This window comes from Salmo trutta, chromosome 13, assembly GCF_901001165.1.
Source record: "Salmo trutta chromosome 13, fSalTru1.1, whole genome shotgun sequence".
NCBI lineage: Eukaryota > Metazoa > Chordata > Actinopteri > Salmoniformes > Salmonidae > Salmo > Salmo trutta.
In genome coordinates this window covers 60,855,608-60,870,824 of record NC_042969.1, presented here as the reverse complement: position 1 = coordinate 60,870,824, position 15,217 = coordinate 60,855,608, and the positions used below count along the sequence as shown (strand labels likewise).

General features: G+C 41.3%; 1 protein-coding gene across 4 annotated transcripts in view; it reads left to right on the top strand.

Annotated features, from left to right (window-relative positions):
* LOC115206229 (neurobeachin-like) overlaps window positions 1–11,381 on the top strand; it is a 308,527-nt gene extending 297,146 nt beyond the window's left edge. For all 4 annotated transcript variants that reach the window (XM_029772948.1, XM_029772946.1, XM_029772945.1 and 1 more), the window contains 6 exons: window positions 162–317; window positions 532–702; window positions 6,899–7,000; window positions 8,140–8,336; window positions 9,908–10,059; window positions 10,583–11,381. In XM_029772948.1, coding sequence (XP_029628808.1) covers window positions 162–317; window positions 532–702; window positions 6,899–7,000; window positions 8,140–8,336; window positions 9,908–10,059; window positions 10,583–10,673 — 869 coding nt within the window. In that variant the 3' untranslated portion in view covers window positions 10,674–11,381. The remainder of the gene's footprint in view (window positions 1–161; window positions 318–531; window positions 703–6,898; window positions 7,001–8,139; window positions 8,337–9,907; window positions 10,060–10,582) is intronic.
* The last annotated feature ends 3,836 nt before the right edge of the window (window positions 11,382–15,217 follow it).

Genomic DNA, 15,217 nt, shown 5'->3' with positions numbered 1-15,217 from the left:
AGACCATTGTACTGAATACAGTGTTATCCCTCTGTGTGGGTGTAACCCTGAGGCCAGGCCAGACCATTGTACTGAATACAGTGTTATCCCTCTGTGTGGGTGTAACCCTGAGGCCAGGCCAGACCATTGTACTGAATACTAAGTTATCCCTCTGACTGTAGCCAACAACACTGGGAGTAACAAGCGTCAGATCACAGACCTGGTGGACCAGAGCATTCAGATCAACACACACTGCTTCGTGGTTACCGCCGACAACCGCTACATCCTGGTCTGTGGCTTCTGGGACAAGAGCTTCAGAGTCTACTCTACTGAGACAGGTAATACTAGCTACCATGGTACTACTACTACTACCATGGTACTACTACTACTACTACTACTACTACTACTACTACTACTACTACTACTACTACTACTACTACTACTACTACTACTACTACTACTACTACTACTACTACTACTACTACTACTACTACTACTACTACTGTGCATACACACATAGGTTTATATCATAATACTGTCTCTGTGCTGCAGGTAAGCTGACCCAGATAGTGTTTGGCCACTGGGACGTGGTGACGTGTCTGGCCAGGTCAGAGAGCTACATCGGGGGAGACTGCTACATCGTGTCAGGGTCCAGAGACGCTACACTGCTACTCTGGTACTGGAGTGGACGACACCACATCATAGGAGACAACCCCAACAACAGTAAGTCAGAACACACACCCCAACGATGCTGGGCCAATTGTGCGCCACCCTATGGGACTCCCAATCACGGCCGATTGTGATACAGCCTGGAATTGAACCAGGGTCTGACACCTCTAGCACTGAGATGCAGTGCCTTAGACCGCTGCGCCACTCGGGAGCCCCCTGTGTACAGAGAAGAAGCTCTTCATATCAGCTCAAATGAATTACACCACCTCATAGTGGAGCTGGGGTTTATAAAGGTAGATTATAATATTAAAAGTAGCATTCTTTGTACAGCAGTGAAACTCCTAGTTTCCACTCTTGTTATTGAATAATGGACAGAGACAAGGAGCAGGGCTGGTGCCAGAACGAATCAGTTGGACGGGCATTTGATTTCTATATGCGGGCCCGTTTTTTTTCTCAAATGTTGTTAATGTGTGTTATAACAAAGACCATAGGTAGCTCGTGAGTTTCAAGTTTGTTGAAGCTTACAATTTATCCTACTATTTCTACCTACCTGCGTGCCAGTTATTTTATTTTGATATGCACATTTTTGTGGAACACTTTCACTTCAATAGTAACGTTTTTATTTGGTTAATCATAAAAGTCGGAATCAAAATAATGAAAATGTAAAAGTAAAAATGCAACTAATGCAAGGGCACCATTCTCTGCCATATGGACACATAATACGCCGAGATCCATTGGCGGCTAAAGAAATTACAGCATGGAACTCAGAGATAGACTATAGCCAATGCAGCAGTAGGCCAATAACTTCCATCATCAACTAAGTAAAATACAAAAGGCTGAAGCTGACAAATAAAAACAGTAGAAAATATCCTGATGAAAACAGTTTTTTTCATTCGCATTAATCTTTCTACTCTGACTGTGTCTGCCTCCCTTTCTATCTGTCTCGATTTGAGCTATCACTAGTTAAGTGCAACATTGTGTCAACTCAGTAGGTTGCGTGCTCAGGCGTTCTCCCCCTCAACGTTATCAGGACAGAGAAACCACACACATGCTCATTGTTCACATGGAGCACTCCAAACAAAAGACAATGAAAAAATTGGCAGAACTCCCATTGGTTATGAAATAAAACAAAACTTGTTTCTCACAAGTGTAGCAGGTTGTGAACTCTACAAACAACGTTTCCGCTCCGAGAATGAGAACGGTAAATTACTGTAATATATGCATTAACAGAAATGTATGTAACCAAATGACAGGGATTAATAGTAGATTTACTAGGCCTACTGGTTACATATGCATTAAGGAATTGATCCAAATAAAAAAAACTATCAAAACAATTCACACAATGAACAATGTGCAAGAATTGTCAGGAGACACCGGAGCACATTCTGGAGAGAGAGACGCCCATGCATTCTGGAGAGATAGACGCCCATGCATTCTGGAGAGAGAGACGCCCATGCATTCTGGAGAGAGAGACGGCCATGCATTCTGGAGAGAGAGACGCCCATGCATTCTGGAGAGAGAGACGCCCATGCATTCTGGAGAGAGAGACGCCCATGCATTCTGGAGAGAGAGACGCCCATGCATTCTGGAGAGAGAGACGCCCATGCATTCTGCAGAGAGACGCCCATGTCTTCACCACACACCTCTCTGCTTCTTGGCTTAACATTAAAAATTATACTCAAGACACATTATCTTCACACATTTTAGATATTTTTCAGTGACAGCCGCAACTCAATAATCAGCTAGGCCTATTGCCACGCGCTGCCCTAATTGCTGGCTTCCCAAATAGGCATAGGCTATTTAAAGAAAATAAGCTAATGATCCTCTGTGTCTAAGTCATGCTCTATGGTAAAGTATTTTTGAATGATTTTATTTAGACCCGGAGTAATCATAAAATTTTGTCAAAACATCAATTTACTTTAGTGCAATCCAGCATCCGAACAGTGCACTGTGCATCCGCCAACTTTCCTTTCTGATTTGCAAGTGGCTGAAACCAGAGAGCAATATATAATAACGAGATGCTCATGTCTCCGCCCTAACCATGTGATTCATTGTCCCAAAGGCAGGAATGTGGGCTACAAGTTTAGGTCTGCATATTATGCCCATAGCAGTGCATTGGGCTTATTCAGGGCAGATGTTAGCGAGAGTAAGATCTCTCGCTTAGCCTCTTCCTCTCTGCTGAAACTAGCGAGCGAAACAGCGCCGCTCTGTCTTACTAAATGTAGCCCATGTATCTAATGCTGCCTGGCCGGGTAAAGTATAGCATGCCATGCTCCTTTCGTCCAGACAGCATCAGATACATGGTCTACAATATGGAGACAGAGGGGCGCTGTTTTGCGCCGTCGGATGCTTTATCTGAGATTGATGCGTCCCCAGGAGGTAAGGTACGGTGGGCCAGGCCCCCAAGGGCCCGCCCATAATGCCGGCCCTGACAGGGAGAAGCATCTACTATATATGCACCTATATGTGTGTGTTGCTTTATGGTAAAATACTACTGATGTCTTGCTATTCAGCTCCAGAGTGTGATTTGATTTCTGCTGCTCTTCTCACTTAGTTCCTCATACTCACTGATTACCTGTGTTCAAAACAACCACTTCACCATTTGTATGACTGGACACAATAACAGTGTGTGGGTGTTGGTGTGTGTGTGTGTGTAAGAGTGTGTGTACGTGCAAGTGCATGTTCGTATGTCTACTGTATTTGTGTGTACTGTGCATGAACTGGGGTCACATGGGGCTGTGGTTGAGGTGAGGGTTTTCTCATTATCTTCACTGAAGCTAATTAAGAATTTCAGGGTAGTTTGTTCCAATTAGTAGAGGGGGCCGCGGCACTGTACTACAGGAGAAAACACTCCAATGGTACTCACACACCGCTTTCTGTACTGTGCACCTTCCCTAACAAAGGAATGTTACTTCTACGGAGAGAACTTCTACTATTCATATTCCATATCAATCAAACCAGGTTGTTTGATATCAGATATCATCACTCTTCTCAGAGTGAATATTTTAAAGGAAAATTACACCCCAAATTAAAAACAGATACCTTATTTACATAAGTATTCAGACCCTTTGCTATGAGACTCGAAATTGAGCTCAGGTGCATCCTGTTTCCATTGATCATCCTTGAGATGTTTCTACAACTTGATTGGAGTCCACCTGTGGTAAATTCAATTGATTGGACATGATTTGGAAAAGCGCACACCAGTCTATATAAAGTCCCACAGTTGACAGTGCATGTCAGAGCAAAAACCAAGCCATGAGGTCGAAGGAATTGTCCGTAGAGCTCCAAGACAGGATTGTGTCGAGGCACAGATCTGGGGAAGGATACCAAAAAATGTCTGCAGCATTGAAGGGCCCCAAGAACACAGTGGCCTCCGTCATTCTTAATTGAAAGAAGTTTGGAACAACCAAGACTCTTCCTAGAGCTGACCGCCCGGACAAACTGAGCAATCGGAGGAGAAGGGCCTTGGTCAGGGAGGTCCCCAAGAACACAATGGTCACTCTGACAGACCTCCAGAGTTCCTCTGTGGAGATGGGAGAACCTTCCAGAAGGACAACCATCTCTGCAGCACTCCACCAATCAGGCCTCTATGGTAGAGTGTCCAGATGGAAGCCACTCCTCAGTAAAAGGCGCATGACAGCCCGCTTGGAGTTTGCCAAAAGGCACCTAAAGACTCTCAGACCATGAGAAACAAGATTCTCTGCTCTGATGAAACCAAGATTGAACCTTTGGCATGAATGCCAAGCGTCACGTCTGGAGGAAACCTGGCACCATCCCTACAGCAAAGCATGGTGGTGGCAGCATCATGCTGTGGGGGTGTTTTTCAGCGGTAGGGACTGGGAGACTAGTCAGGATCGAGGGAAAGATGAACTGAGGAAAGTACAGATTGATCCTGAATGAAAACCTGCTCCAGAGCGCTCAGGACCTCAGACTGGGGCGAAGATGCACCTTCCCAACAGGACAGCGACCCTAAGCACACAGCCAAGACATTGCAGGAGAGGCTTCGGGACAAGTCTATGGCTGTCCTTGAGTAGCCCAGCCAAAGCCCGGACTTGAACAGAATTGAACATCTCTGGAGAGACCTGAAAATAGCTGTAGATAGATCCTCTCAAGCTCCCCATCCAACCTGACAGAGCTTGAGAGGATCTGCAGAGCAGAATGGGAGAAACTCCCCAAATACAGGTGTGCCAAGTTTGTTGTGTCATACCCAAGAAGACTCGAGGCTGTAATCGCTGCCAAAGGTGCTTCAACAAAGTACTGAGTTAAGGGTCTGAATACTTCCGTAAATGTGATATTTATTTTATAATTTTGCAAAACAATCTATGCTTTGTCATGATGGGGTTTTGTGTGTAGGTTGATGCGGGGGGGAAAAACGATTTAATCAATTTTAGATTAAGGCTAGGGGTCTGAATATTTTCCATATGAACTGTATAGGCCTAAATCATAATCATATTACAGGACCTGTATCTCCATTTCTGACATGACTGGTTTATTTCTGCTACACAACAAATATTAGGCTACCATTTATCCATTGCTTATTTAACAGCCAAATATGATTGAAAGTAAATAGACCCGTAGCCTATTTAAATGTAACAGTATGGGTAGGCTACAGTACTGCTTTGCGATAGGAGCGCAACATCATAGTCTATTTAATTCAGAGCCTATACCAAGGCAGGAGATAGAAACACAAACGTCTATTGATAAACAAAGTATTGTACAACTTTTTTTTTTCCTATAAAGTGTGCTCCAGCATTTACTTTTATATTGTTTGAATAAATCAAACGTGTAGAATGCACTGCCAGTGTTTGGCAGTCGCTATAAATGGGATGCATTTTTTTTTTTTTTTTAAGTAACTGAAAAAGAAAAAACATTCTGCCCATACCTCTACATAAATGTGATCGTATTTGCCATTGCGCTTTCTTTTAGAAATTGTCATGAGTCATGACCCAGTTCCAACATATCCAAATCATACAGCAAATGAGGGTGTTTATATTGCCAAAAAAGGTGAGTGGAAGTTGTTTACTAGGTGGGGTTGTAACACACTGTAATGTAGACGCAGGGGGTCAGGAAGCAGGTGCAGTTGGGGAGTTTAATGTAATCGAACCCATAACGATACAAAAACAAGGAATGCGTCTGAACATGGAAACAGAGACAATAACGCCTGATGGGAAATAACAACTGAGTGCTACACTATAAATAGAGGGAGTAATCAGGGAAGTGATAAGGTCCAGGTGTGCGTAATGAAGGGTTGCCAGGACCAGTGGTTAGTAAACAGGCAACGTCGAACGCCGGAGGGGAGGAGCGGGAGTAGTGGTGACACGCACGTTCGAGAGCTCACAAATATAGTATAGCTCTGATTTAGCAATGAAAACATGCATATATTTTGCATATGACAGTTTGATAAATCCCAATAATAAGTTGCACAAACAAATCCCAGAATCTCTACATCTGCCAGAATTTAGGGAGGAATGTACATATTTAAATGAGGCCCCTGATCATTAAAATAACTTCCAGCTCAATCCCCCTCTGCCTCTCAGGCCCAGCTCGGCCCATACCACTGAAATGTGAGGCAGTGTGGGGGAGGTAGGGGTGGGGTGGTTGTGTTGGCTGGCTGAGGGGGTCCCTGGGGGTTGGGGGAAGGGGGGCAGGCTCAGTGCTGGCTGATTGAATCTTTTGTAGGGCAGGTGAGCTGGATGAGTCTGTGGCTTTCTTTGACACATGTCCCATCAGCCACCTCACCGCTGTCCTAGGACTGACATGTCTGCTCTGGTCCAACTCTCTAAGGGGCTGGAGAGGAGAGAGGGATGAGAGGAGAGAGGGAGGAGAGGAGAGGAAAGAGGGGGTGAGAGGAGAGAGGGGTGAAGGAGAGGAGAGGAGAGAAGGATGAGAAGGGGAAAGACTCCAGGTGTCCAGGACCTCCCCTCATTAACCTCTCCCCCAGCCGTCATCAATCATGGGACAGTGTGAGGGGAGGGTAGTTGGGGAAGAGGGTGATCTGTCGTCACAACATTTAAATGACAATTAACCAGGACCTCGCTGGCAGCAGCTGGGTGGGAGTCACTCTCACCATGACTGTGGTCAGTTATTTATCAACATAACAACACATATGCTCAGTCAGTTCTTAGTTCATTACATTATTTTCAGTTGCTCCTTATAAGTGCATCCTCCAGTTAAGTGCACTCTGTTGCAACAATCCCAAGCCGTTGTGTGTTGTTCTTTAATAAAACCCAACTGTTGTGTTGTGTTCCAGGTGACTACCCGGCACCGCGAGCTGTGCTGACCGGCCATGACCATGAGGTGGTGTGTGTGTCTGTGTGTGCCGAGCTGGGACTGGTCATCAGTGGAGCCAAAGGTCAGCAGAGACAGCTTGAGTCCTCTATTCCCTGTGTAGTGCACTTCTTTTGACCAGGGCCCAAGGGCTCTGGTCCAAAGCAGCGGCGTAAAGTACTTAAGTAAAAATACTTTAAAGTACTACTTAAGCAGTTTTTTGGGGTATCTGTACTTTACTTTACTATTTATATTTTTGACAACTTTTACTTTTACTTCACTACATTCCTGAAGAAAATAATGTACTTTTTACTCCATACATTTTCCCTGACACTCAAAAGTATTCGTTACATTTTGAATGCTTAGCAGGACAGGAAAATGGTCCAATTCACGTATTTATCAAGAGAAGATCCCTGGTCATCCCTACTGCCTCTGATCTGGAGGACTCACTGAACACAAATGCTTCGTTCGGAAATTATGTCTGCGCGTTGTAGTGTGCCCCTGGCTATTTAAAAAAACAAGAAAATAGTGCCTTCTGGTTTGCTTAATATAAGTAATTTGAAATGATTTATGCTTGTACTTTTACTTTTGATACTTAAGTATATTTGTTCAATTACATTTACATTTGATACTTAAGTATATTTAAAACCAAATACTTTTAGACTTTTACTCAATTAGTATTTTACTGGGTGCCTTTCACGTTTACTTACCTTAATAGAAAATGAGTAAAGTATCTTTACTTTTACTCCAGTATGACAATTGGGTACTTTTTCCACCAATGGTCCAAAGTAGTGTACTACAGTTTAATCTCCATCTAATAATAATAATTAATCTTGTATATGAAGTGCTTTTCTCACACCCAAGGCACTATAGAAAATAAGTACTATAAAATCGAAGTCACAGTATTTAAAAAAACGTAACCATACAGAACTGTCAAAGATGTGAACCAGAACTGGGAAATCTGTTCTCAGCTGGCTCTGAGAACAGACTCTCTCTCTTCAGCTAGGATCATAATGGATATAGTCATAGCTATTAGCTGTTGTACATGGCTCTGGTAAGGTGATGGTTGTGGTATGTGAGTTGGCTGATAGGACTGTAATGTCACATGCCACAGATATCTTAGTTAGGTGTGGAGTGTTGAGTAACATCCTTGAAATAGTGTGTGTGCATGTGTCCATACATCCGTGCGTGTTAGTGTGTAACTATATCTTGCTCCCCCTCCAGAGGGTCCGTGTCTGGTCCACACTATAACAGGGGACCTGCTGCGGGCCCTGGAAGGCCCAGATAACTGCTTGTGTCCCCGCCTCATATCTGTGTCCAGCGAGGGCCACTGTATCATCTGCTACGAGAGAGGACGTTTCTGTAACTTCAGCATCAACGGAAAATTACTGGCTCAGATGGAGGTCAACGACTCAACACGGGTAAGACCACAGATACAGTATGATACACATTTTCAAAGTGAAAGAGAATTATAGAACATTCACCAAATTAATAATAATAATATGTATGTTATTAAAGTATCTTGATTGCATATGTCTTCACACCCCTTGGTGGAAGCACCTTTGGCAGCCATTATAGCTATGAATCATTTTGAATAAGATTCTATCAACTTTGCATATAGGGCAATATATATCTATATCTATTATTTATTTATTTGTATTGCTCAGCTCTGTTAATTTGTTTATTGAATCATTGATGGACAGCAATATTCAAACCTTGTGTACTACATAGTGACTAGGGCAGTGGTTCTTAACCTGGGTTCGATCGAACCCCAGGGGTTCGGTGAGTCAGTCTCAGGGGTTCGGCGGAGGTCAAGACACACACCCGACTCATATGATTCGTGATGACCAGCCCCGCTTGGCCATCATTGGCTGCAGGTGATCACGCAACATCGCTTGGCCTATCTGTGCTGCAGGGAATTTGGCACGCTCAGTAGTCGAATTGTGACTGTTGTGATGGTACGTCGTGTGATTTCTTTCTTAATATTTTAATCCCTTCATACTAACTATGTCGAGCAAAAAAAGAAAGTGGTCGGACGAATATGTACAATATGGATTCACATGTATAACGGAACGTGATGAGAGTCAGCGTCCTAACTGCATGATTTGCAATGCCAAGTTGAGCAATTCTAGTCTAGCACCAGCAAAACTAAGAGAACACTTCCTTAAGCTGCATGGAGATGGACAATACAAGAACACAACGCTCGCTGAATTCAAGGTGAAGAGAGCCATTTTTCCAATTAAGAAGGGTTCGGTGAATGCGCATATGAAACTGGTGGGGGTCAGTACCTCCAACAAGGTTAAGAACCACTGGACTAGGGTCTAAATGTCTAAAGTAGTTTACTACATAGGGCCTAGGGGTCTAAATGTCTAAAGTAGAATACTACATAGGGCCTAGGGTCTAAATGTCTAAAGTAGAATACTACATAGGGCCTAGGGTCTAAATGTCTAAAGTAGAATACTACATAGGGCCTAGGGTCTAAATGTCTAAAGTAGTTTACTACATAGGGCCTAGGGTCTAAATGTCTAAAGTAGAATACTACATAGGGCCTAGGGTCTAAATGTCTAAAGTAGAATACTACATAGGGCCTAGGGTCTAAATGTCTAAAGTAGAATACTACATAGGGCCTAGGGTCTAAATGTCTAAAGTAGAATACTACATAGGGCCTAGGGTCTAAATGTCTAAAGTAGAATACTACATAGGGCCTAGGGTCTAAATGTCTAAAGTAGAATACTATATAGGGCCTAGGGTCTAAATGTCTAAAGTAGAATACTACATAGGGCCTAGGGTCTAAATGTCTAAAGTAGAATACTACATAGGGCCTAGGGTCTAAATGTCTAAAGTAGAATACTACATAGGGCCTAGGGTCTAAATGTCTAAAGTAGAATACTACATAGGGCCTAGGCTGTCATTTGAAGTAGATGTTGTTATGATTATTGCTGTGATTATTTATTTATTTAAATGTAATGTATTATTATGATGTGCTCCCTAGGCCATTATGCTGAGTAGTGACGGTCAGAACCTGGTGACAGGAGGAGACAACGGGGTGGTGGAGGTGTGGCAGGCCTGTGACTTCAAACAGCTCTACATCTACCCAGGCTGTGATGCTGGTGTCCGCGCCATGGACCTCTCTCACGACCAGAGGTTAGTCCTGTTAGTCCTCCTAGTCAGGTTTTCTCTAATACAGTATCAATTGTGCGTGCGTGTGTGTGTGTGTGTGTGTGTGTGTGTGTGTGTGTGTGTGTGTGTGTGTGCGTGTGTGCGTGTGTGCGTGCGTGCGTGCGTGCGTGCGTGTAGAGCAGTATGTAGGCTGTAGAACACTGAAAGGGCCTGTGTGTTTCATGCTTGTCAGGGTACATTTGGGGGAACGGAACGTTTGCAGTTCAGTGAGCTTTGTTTTCTTTAAATAGAACCAGTTGCCATAGAGACAACGAAATTGCAGTGAAAGGTCCTGAAAGCGCACTTGCCTTGGAGCAATACACAAGCGTCACTTTCCTCACACACCACACCCACACGCAAACACACACACCTATTGTTTGATGTTAGTAAAGTAGATTCATGTTTGGGAAATAACTAATAAATTACAATAAGCTAATATAATTATGAATGGGTCATATAGAGGTACATTGTGTATGTAGACGCTGTATTGTGTGTGCCCCCCTCCCAGGACTCTCATCACTGGCATGGCATCCGGCAGCATTGTGGCGTTCAACATCGACTTCAACCGGTGGCACTACGAGCACCAGAACAGATACTGAGGATTACAGAGACAGAGAGGCAGTACAACATGGCTGCTGGTTTGGAGGACACCTGGACACTACTGTTAACCAACTATACAGGTTAACTGCTGTTAACTACCTATACAAGTTAACTAGGGTTAAGTAACTACCTGTATAAGTGTTAACTAACCATACAGGTCAACTACGAGTTAACTAACTAACCATACAGGTTAACTAACTAACCATAAGCTGTTAACCAGGTTAGTAATACAGTGGGGTCTGAAATTATTTACATCCTTGATGAAGATGAACAATAATGACTGTATAAAATAAATAATTCAAATACTGAGCTATATTATATGCTCCAAAAAAAATTACAATTATATTATTTTATACTAATACAATTGCTTAGAGAAAGATATTTTGTTTAACAAGTTTTTTTCTCAAAAAGGTAGGGTTCAAAATTATTGACATCCCTAAATATTCTTATAAATTCAGTAGTCAAAAGTGTAGTATTTGGTCCCATATTCCTAGCCCTTAATGATTACGTCAAGCTTGGGATTCTACAAACTTGTTGAATGCATTTGCAGTTTGTTTTGGTTGTGTTTCAGATTATTTTGTGCCCAATAGAAATGAATGGTAAATAATGTATTCTGTCATTTTGGATTCACTTTACTTGTAAATAAGAATATACTATGTTTCTAAACACTTCGTAATTAATGTGGATGCTACCATGATTACAGATAATCCTGAATGAATCGTGAGTAATGATGAAAGTTACAGAGGGTCAAAGATCATACCATTACCAATAACAGGGGAGGTAAGCATGTCTTGGGGGTATGATCTTTGACCTTCTGTGATAATCTGAAGTAGATGTCTTGTGATAGATTACAAAAAATCCTTAAAGATACCCAAATTCTGTTGGTTATTGGTACATTTCAAAGGTTTCCAGTAATACCCTTTGCAACCCTACCCCTACATTTTTGAAGAAAAAAATATATATATATTACATGTTAAACAAAATTATTTTCTCTGAGCAATTGTATTCGTATAAAATACATATTTTTTTATCATACAATATAGCTCAGTATTTGATTTTTTCATTTCATTTATACAGTAAATATTGCTAATCTTTCTCAAGGGTGTGAATCATTTCGGACCCACAGTATATCATAATACCTAGAGACAGACAGGTTAAACTATAAGTAATATAATAAGAAACTCTTCAACTGATGATCTTAGAAAAAGAGCTCAGTCATAGTGCTACAGTGACAGCTTCAACACTGATAAAAAATAATGAATGTACGATTTTATTAAACTGGTCATATTTAAAACTGTGAAAAATACAAATAAACAAACCTACAGTTAATAACATTTATACAACATTTGTATGTCAAATACATATCAAACTTGGGACACTTTTCTAGGAAAAAAGTAAAAACTATTGTATATAAGGATGATGTAAAGAGTTTTTATTTCCAGAAAAGATTTGAAAAGAACAAGATGTCTCCATTTAGTCTCCATTTTTACAGTTGAACCATAATTCTCTGTTCCAAACCTTGACATGACTCTCTCACATCAAATCTTAGTTTGCTTCCCAAATGGTACCCTATTCCATTTATAGTGCACAACATTTGATCAGGACCCATATGGCTCTGGTCAAAAGGCGTGCCATTTGGGACACAGATTTAGTTGGTTAATAATAATAGCTGATAGTTGGTCTCCCATCATGGAAAACAGTAGTCTATCAATGTACTTGTCAAAAATGACAAATTGTTCTATGTTCATGTGATAATGTGTTTAGATGTCTGTAAGGGCAGTTTCAGAACTATACTTACCGTGCGAAATGTGTCCATTGTAATTGTAATTTGTTTCTTAATCATGTTTCACATTATCAGCAGGAAATAACAGACCTTGTAATGATTTCTGTACCATTTCTTGTTCTGTAACTATTTTATTTATATTTCAACAAAACGATTTAAAATTACTTTTATATAAGTTTAAAATCATTACCACAGGCTAGTCAGATTTAGCACTGAATTCTTTAGTCGTCATTGTTTGTATTTCCAGATAATAGATTGATAAGGAAGACCGTGCAAGACGTCAGTTGTAGAAACACTGGATGATCACTATCCAATACCATGAGTTTGTTAAAGCCTGCAATCCAGACCTGTTTGGTACTAACATTCCACTCACTGTACTCCGTGTCATATGCCAAACATGACATGATGTTTGGCATGGCAAGTATTGGAAAGGAGTGGAATGTTAGCACAAACAGCCAGGCTAAGTGAGAGGTTGGGGCATGTAGCTAACCTGACCAAGAACAGGCTATAGTCATCCAAAAATGATTCTTAACTATTTTGAATAAATAGAAAACATTATAACTTTGTTTCAGTGCAACAATGTAAAATATGCCACATGTGTGAGTTGACAGTAAGATGAAAAGGAAAAAAACTAATCACAATATGCAAAGAGTTTGGGTTTCCATTGTAATGGTACAGACAGCAGCCTAGCTAAACCAGGGACACCACATGCAGAGAGCTACAGTGTCTGGATGGAATATCTATCTTACTGGGTTTATTTGGAATATGAAAACATAAATATTTGTGTAAGGAGGATTTTGGAGGATTTTGCTAAATAAATGCATTTTATTTGTGTTGACATTGTTGCTTTAAAAAACACATTTTGATTTTGTCTCAAATATTTTGTTGATTTGTATGTAATATATTTTTGTTGATTTAAGTATATCATGATTTTATAAGTTATTTGTATTTACATGTTGTTTTTTGTGTAGATTGCAATGTCTGAGGCATTTACCTTGTGTTTGTTTGGAGATGTTATACATTAACTTATGACAATATATAAAGATTGATAAACAGTAAACATTTTAATTGTTTTCCTTTTTGTTGTATTTATAATAAAAATAAATAAAGCAAGCTCTTATGCGACTGAATTTTCACATTTATAGCAGTTTGAACTCAACTAGTAGTATGTTTTTCTAATATTCTGACATATAATTTTAACCAGGCAAGTCAGTTAAGAACAAATTCTTATTTACAATGACAGTCTAGGAACAGTGGGTTAACTGCCTTGTTCAGGGGCAGAACAACAGATTTCTACCTTGTCAGCTCAGGGATTCGATCTTGCAGCCTTCCGGTTACTAGTGAAACGCTCTAACCACTAGGCTACCTGCCGCCCCAATAGAAAATCTATATGTATATTACTCATATCTTAAACAACAAAAAATCGAATAAGACCCCATGCACTTAGAAGGTATCTCAATAGTGGAAACTCAACATGCATGTGGTTGTTGTCATGTCACTATCTTCTAGATCTGGTACAGATTATCCTGTACTGCCATCTACTGGCTGCATATTGTTATTGCTGCAGCTGTGGTTGCTGTTCGTAAATCCCAGATTGTCCTACTGTACTCCCCCTGGAACGACGCAGCACAATGAACAGGCTCTCAGATTGAGGAAGTGGTTTATTCACAGGATTGGCTTGGTGATGACCACTGTTAAAGGGTTGCTATACAGGAACAATGACCATTCACTACCATCATCAGGAAAAAAAACGTGCTACTGGTGATGAATCCCGATCAAATTGGCTTCACATGTAGTCACTAAATCTTACATATCATTGGGTATCAATACATATTTTGCATAGCAACATACTTTCAATCTGTACTTTTTAATTCTCTCACAATAGAAATTTGGACAATTACATTCAGCAGATAGATACACTTACTCTGTTTCTATGATTAAAACTCGGTGTCCTAGAGGACAAACAAGTGTTCCACACAGCAATCATCTCATGTTTCTCTTGTGCTTTTTGCTTCTCTCTCTAGATCTGTCTGATTCGGTGTACTTCTCTCTCTAGACTTGTCTGAATTACTGTGCTTCTCTCTCTAGACCTGTCTGAATCACTGCGCTTCTCTCTCTAGACCTGTCTGAATCACTGTGCTTCTCTCTCTAGACCTGTTAACTCACTGTGCTTCTCTCTCTAGACCTGTTAACTCACTGTTCTTCTCTCTCTAGACCTGTTAACTCACTCCGCTTCTCTCTCTAGACCTGCCAACTCACTGTGCTTCTCTCTCTAGACCTGTTAACTCACTGTGCTTCTCTCTCTAGACCTGCAACTCACTGTGCTTCTCTCTCTAGACCTGTTAACTCACTGTGCATCTCTCTCTAGACCTGCAACTCACTGTGCTTCTCTCTCTAGACCTGCCAACTCACTGTGCTTCTCTCTCTAGACCTGTTAACTCACTGTGTTTCTCTCTCTAGACCTGCAACTCACTGTGCTTCTCTCTCTAGACCTGCCAACTCACTGTGCATCTCTCTCTAGACCTGCCAACTCACTGTGCATCTCTCTCTAGACCTGCCAACTCACTGTGCTTCTCTCTCTAGACCTGCAACTCACTGTGCTTCTCTCTCTAGACCTGTTAACTCACTGTGCTTCTCTCTCTAGACCTGCCAACTCACTGTGCTTCTCTCTCTAGACCTGCCAACTCACTGTCCTTCTCTCTCTAGACCTGCCAACTCACTGTGCTTCTCTCTCTAGACCTGTTAACTCACTGTGCTTCT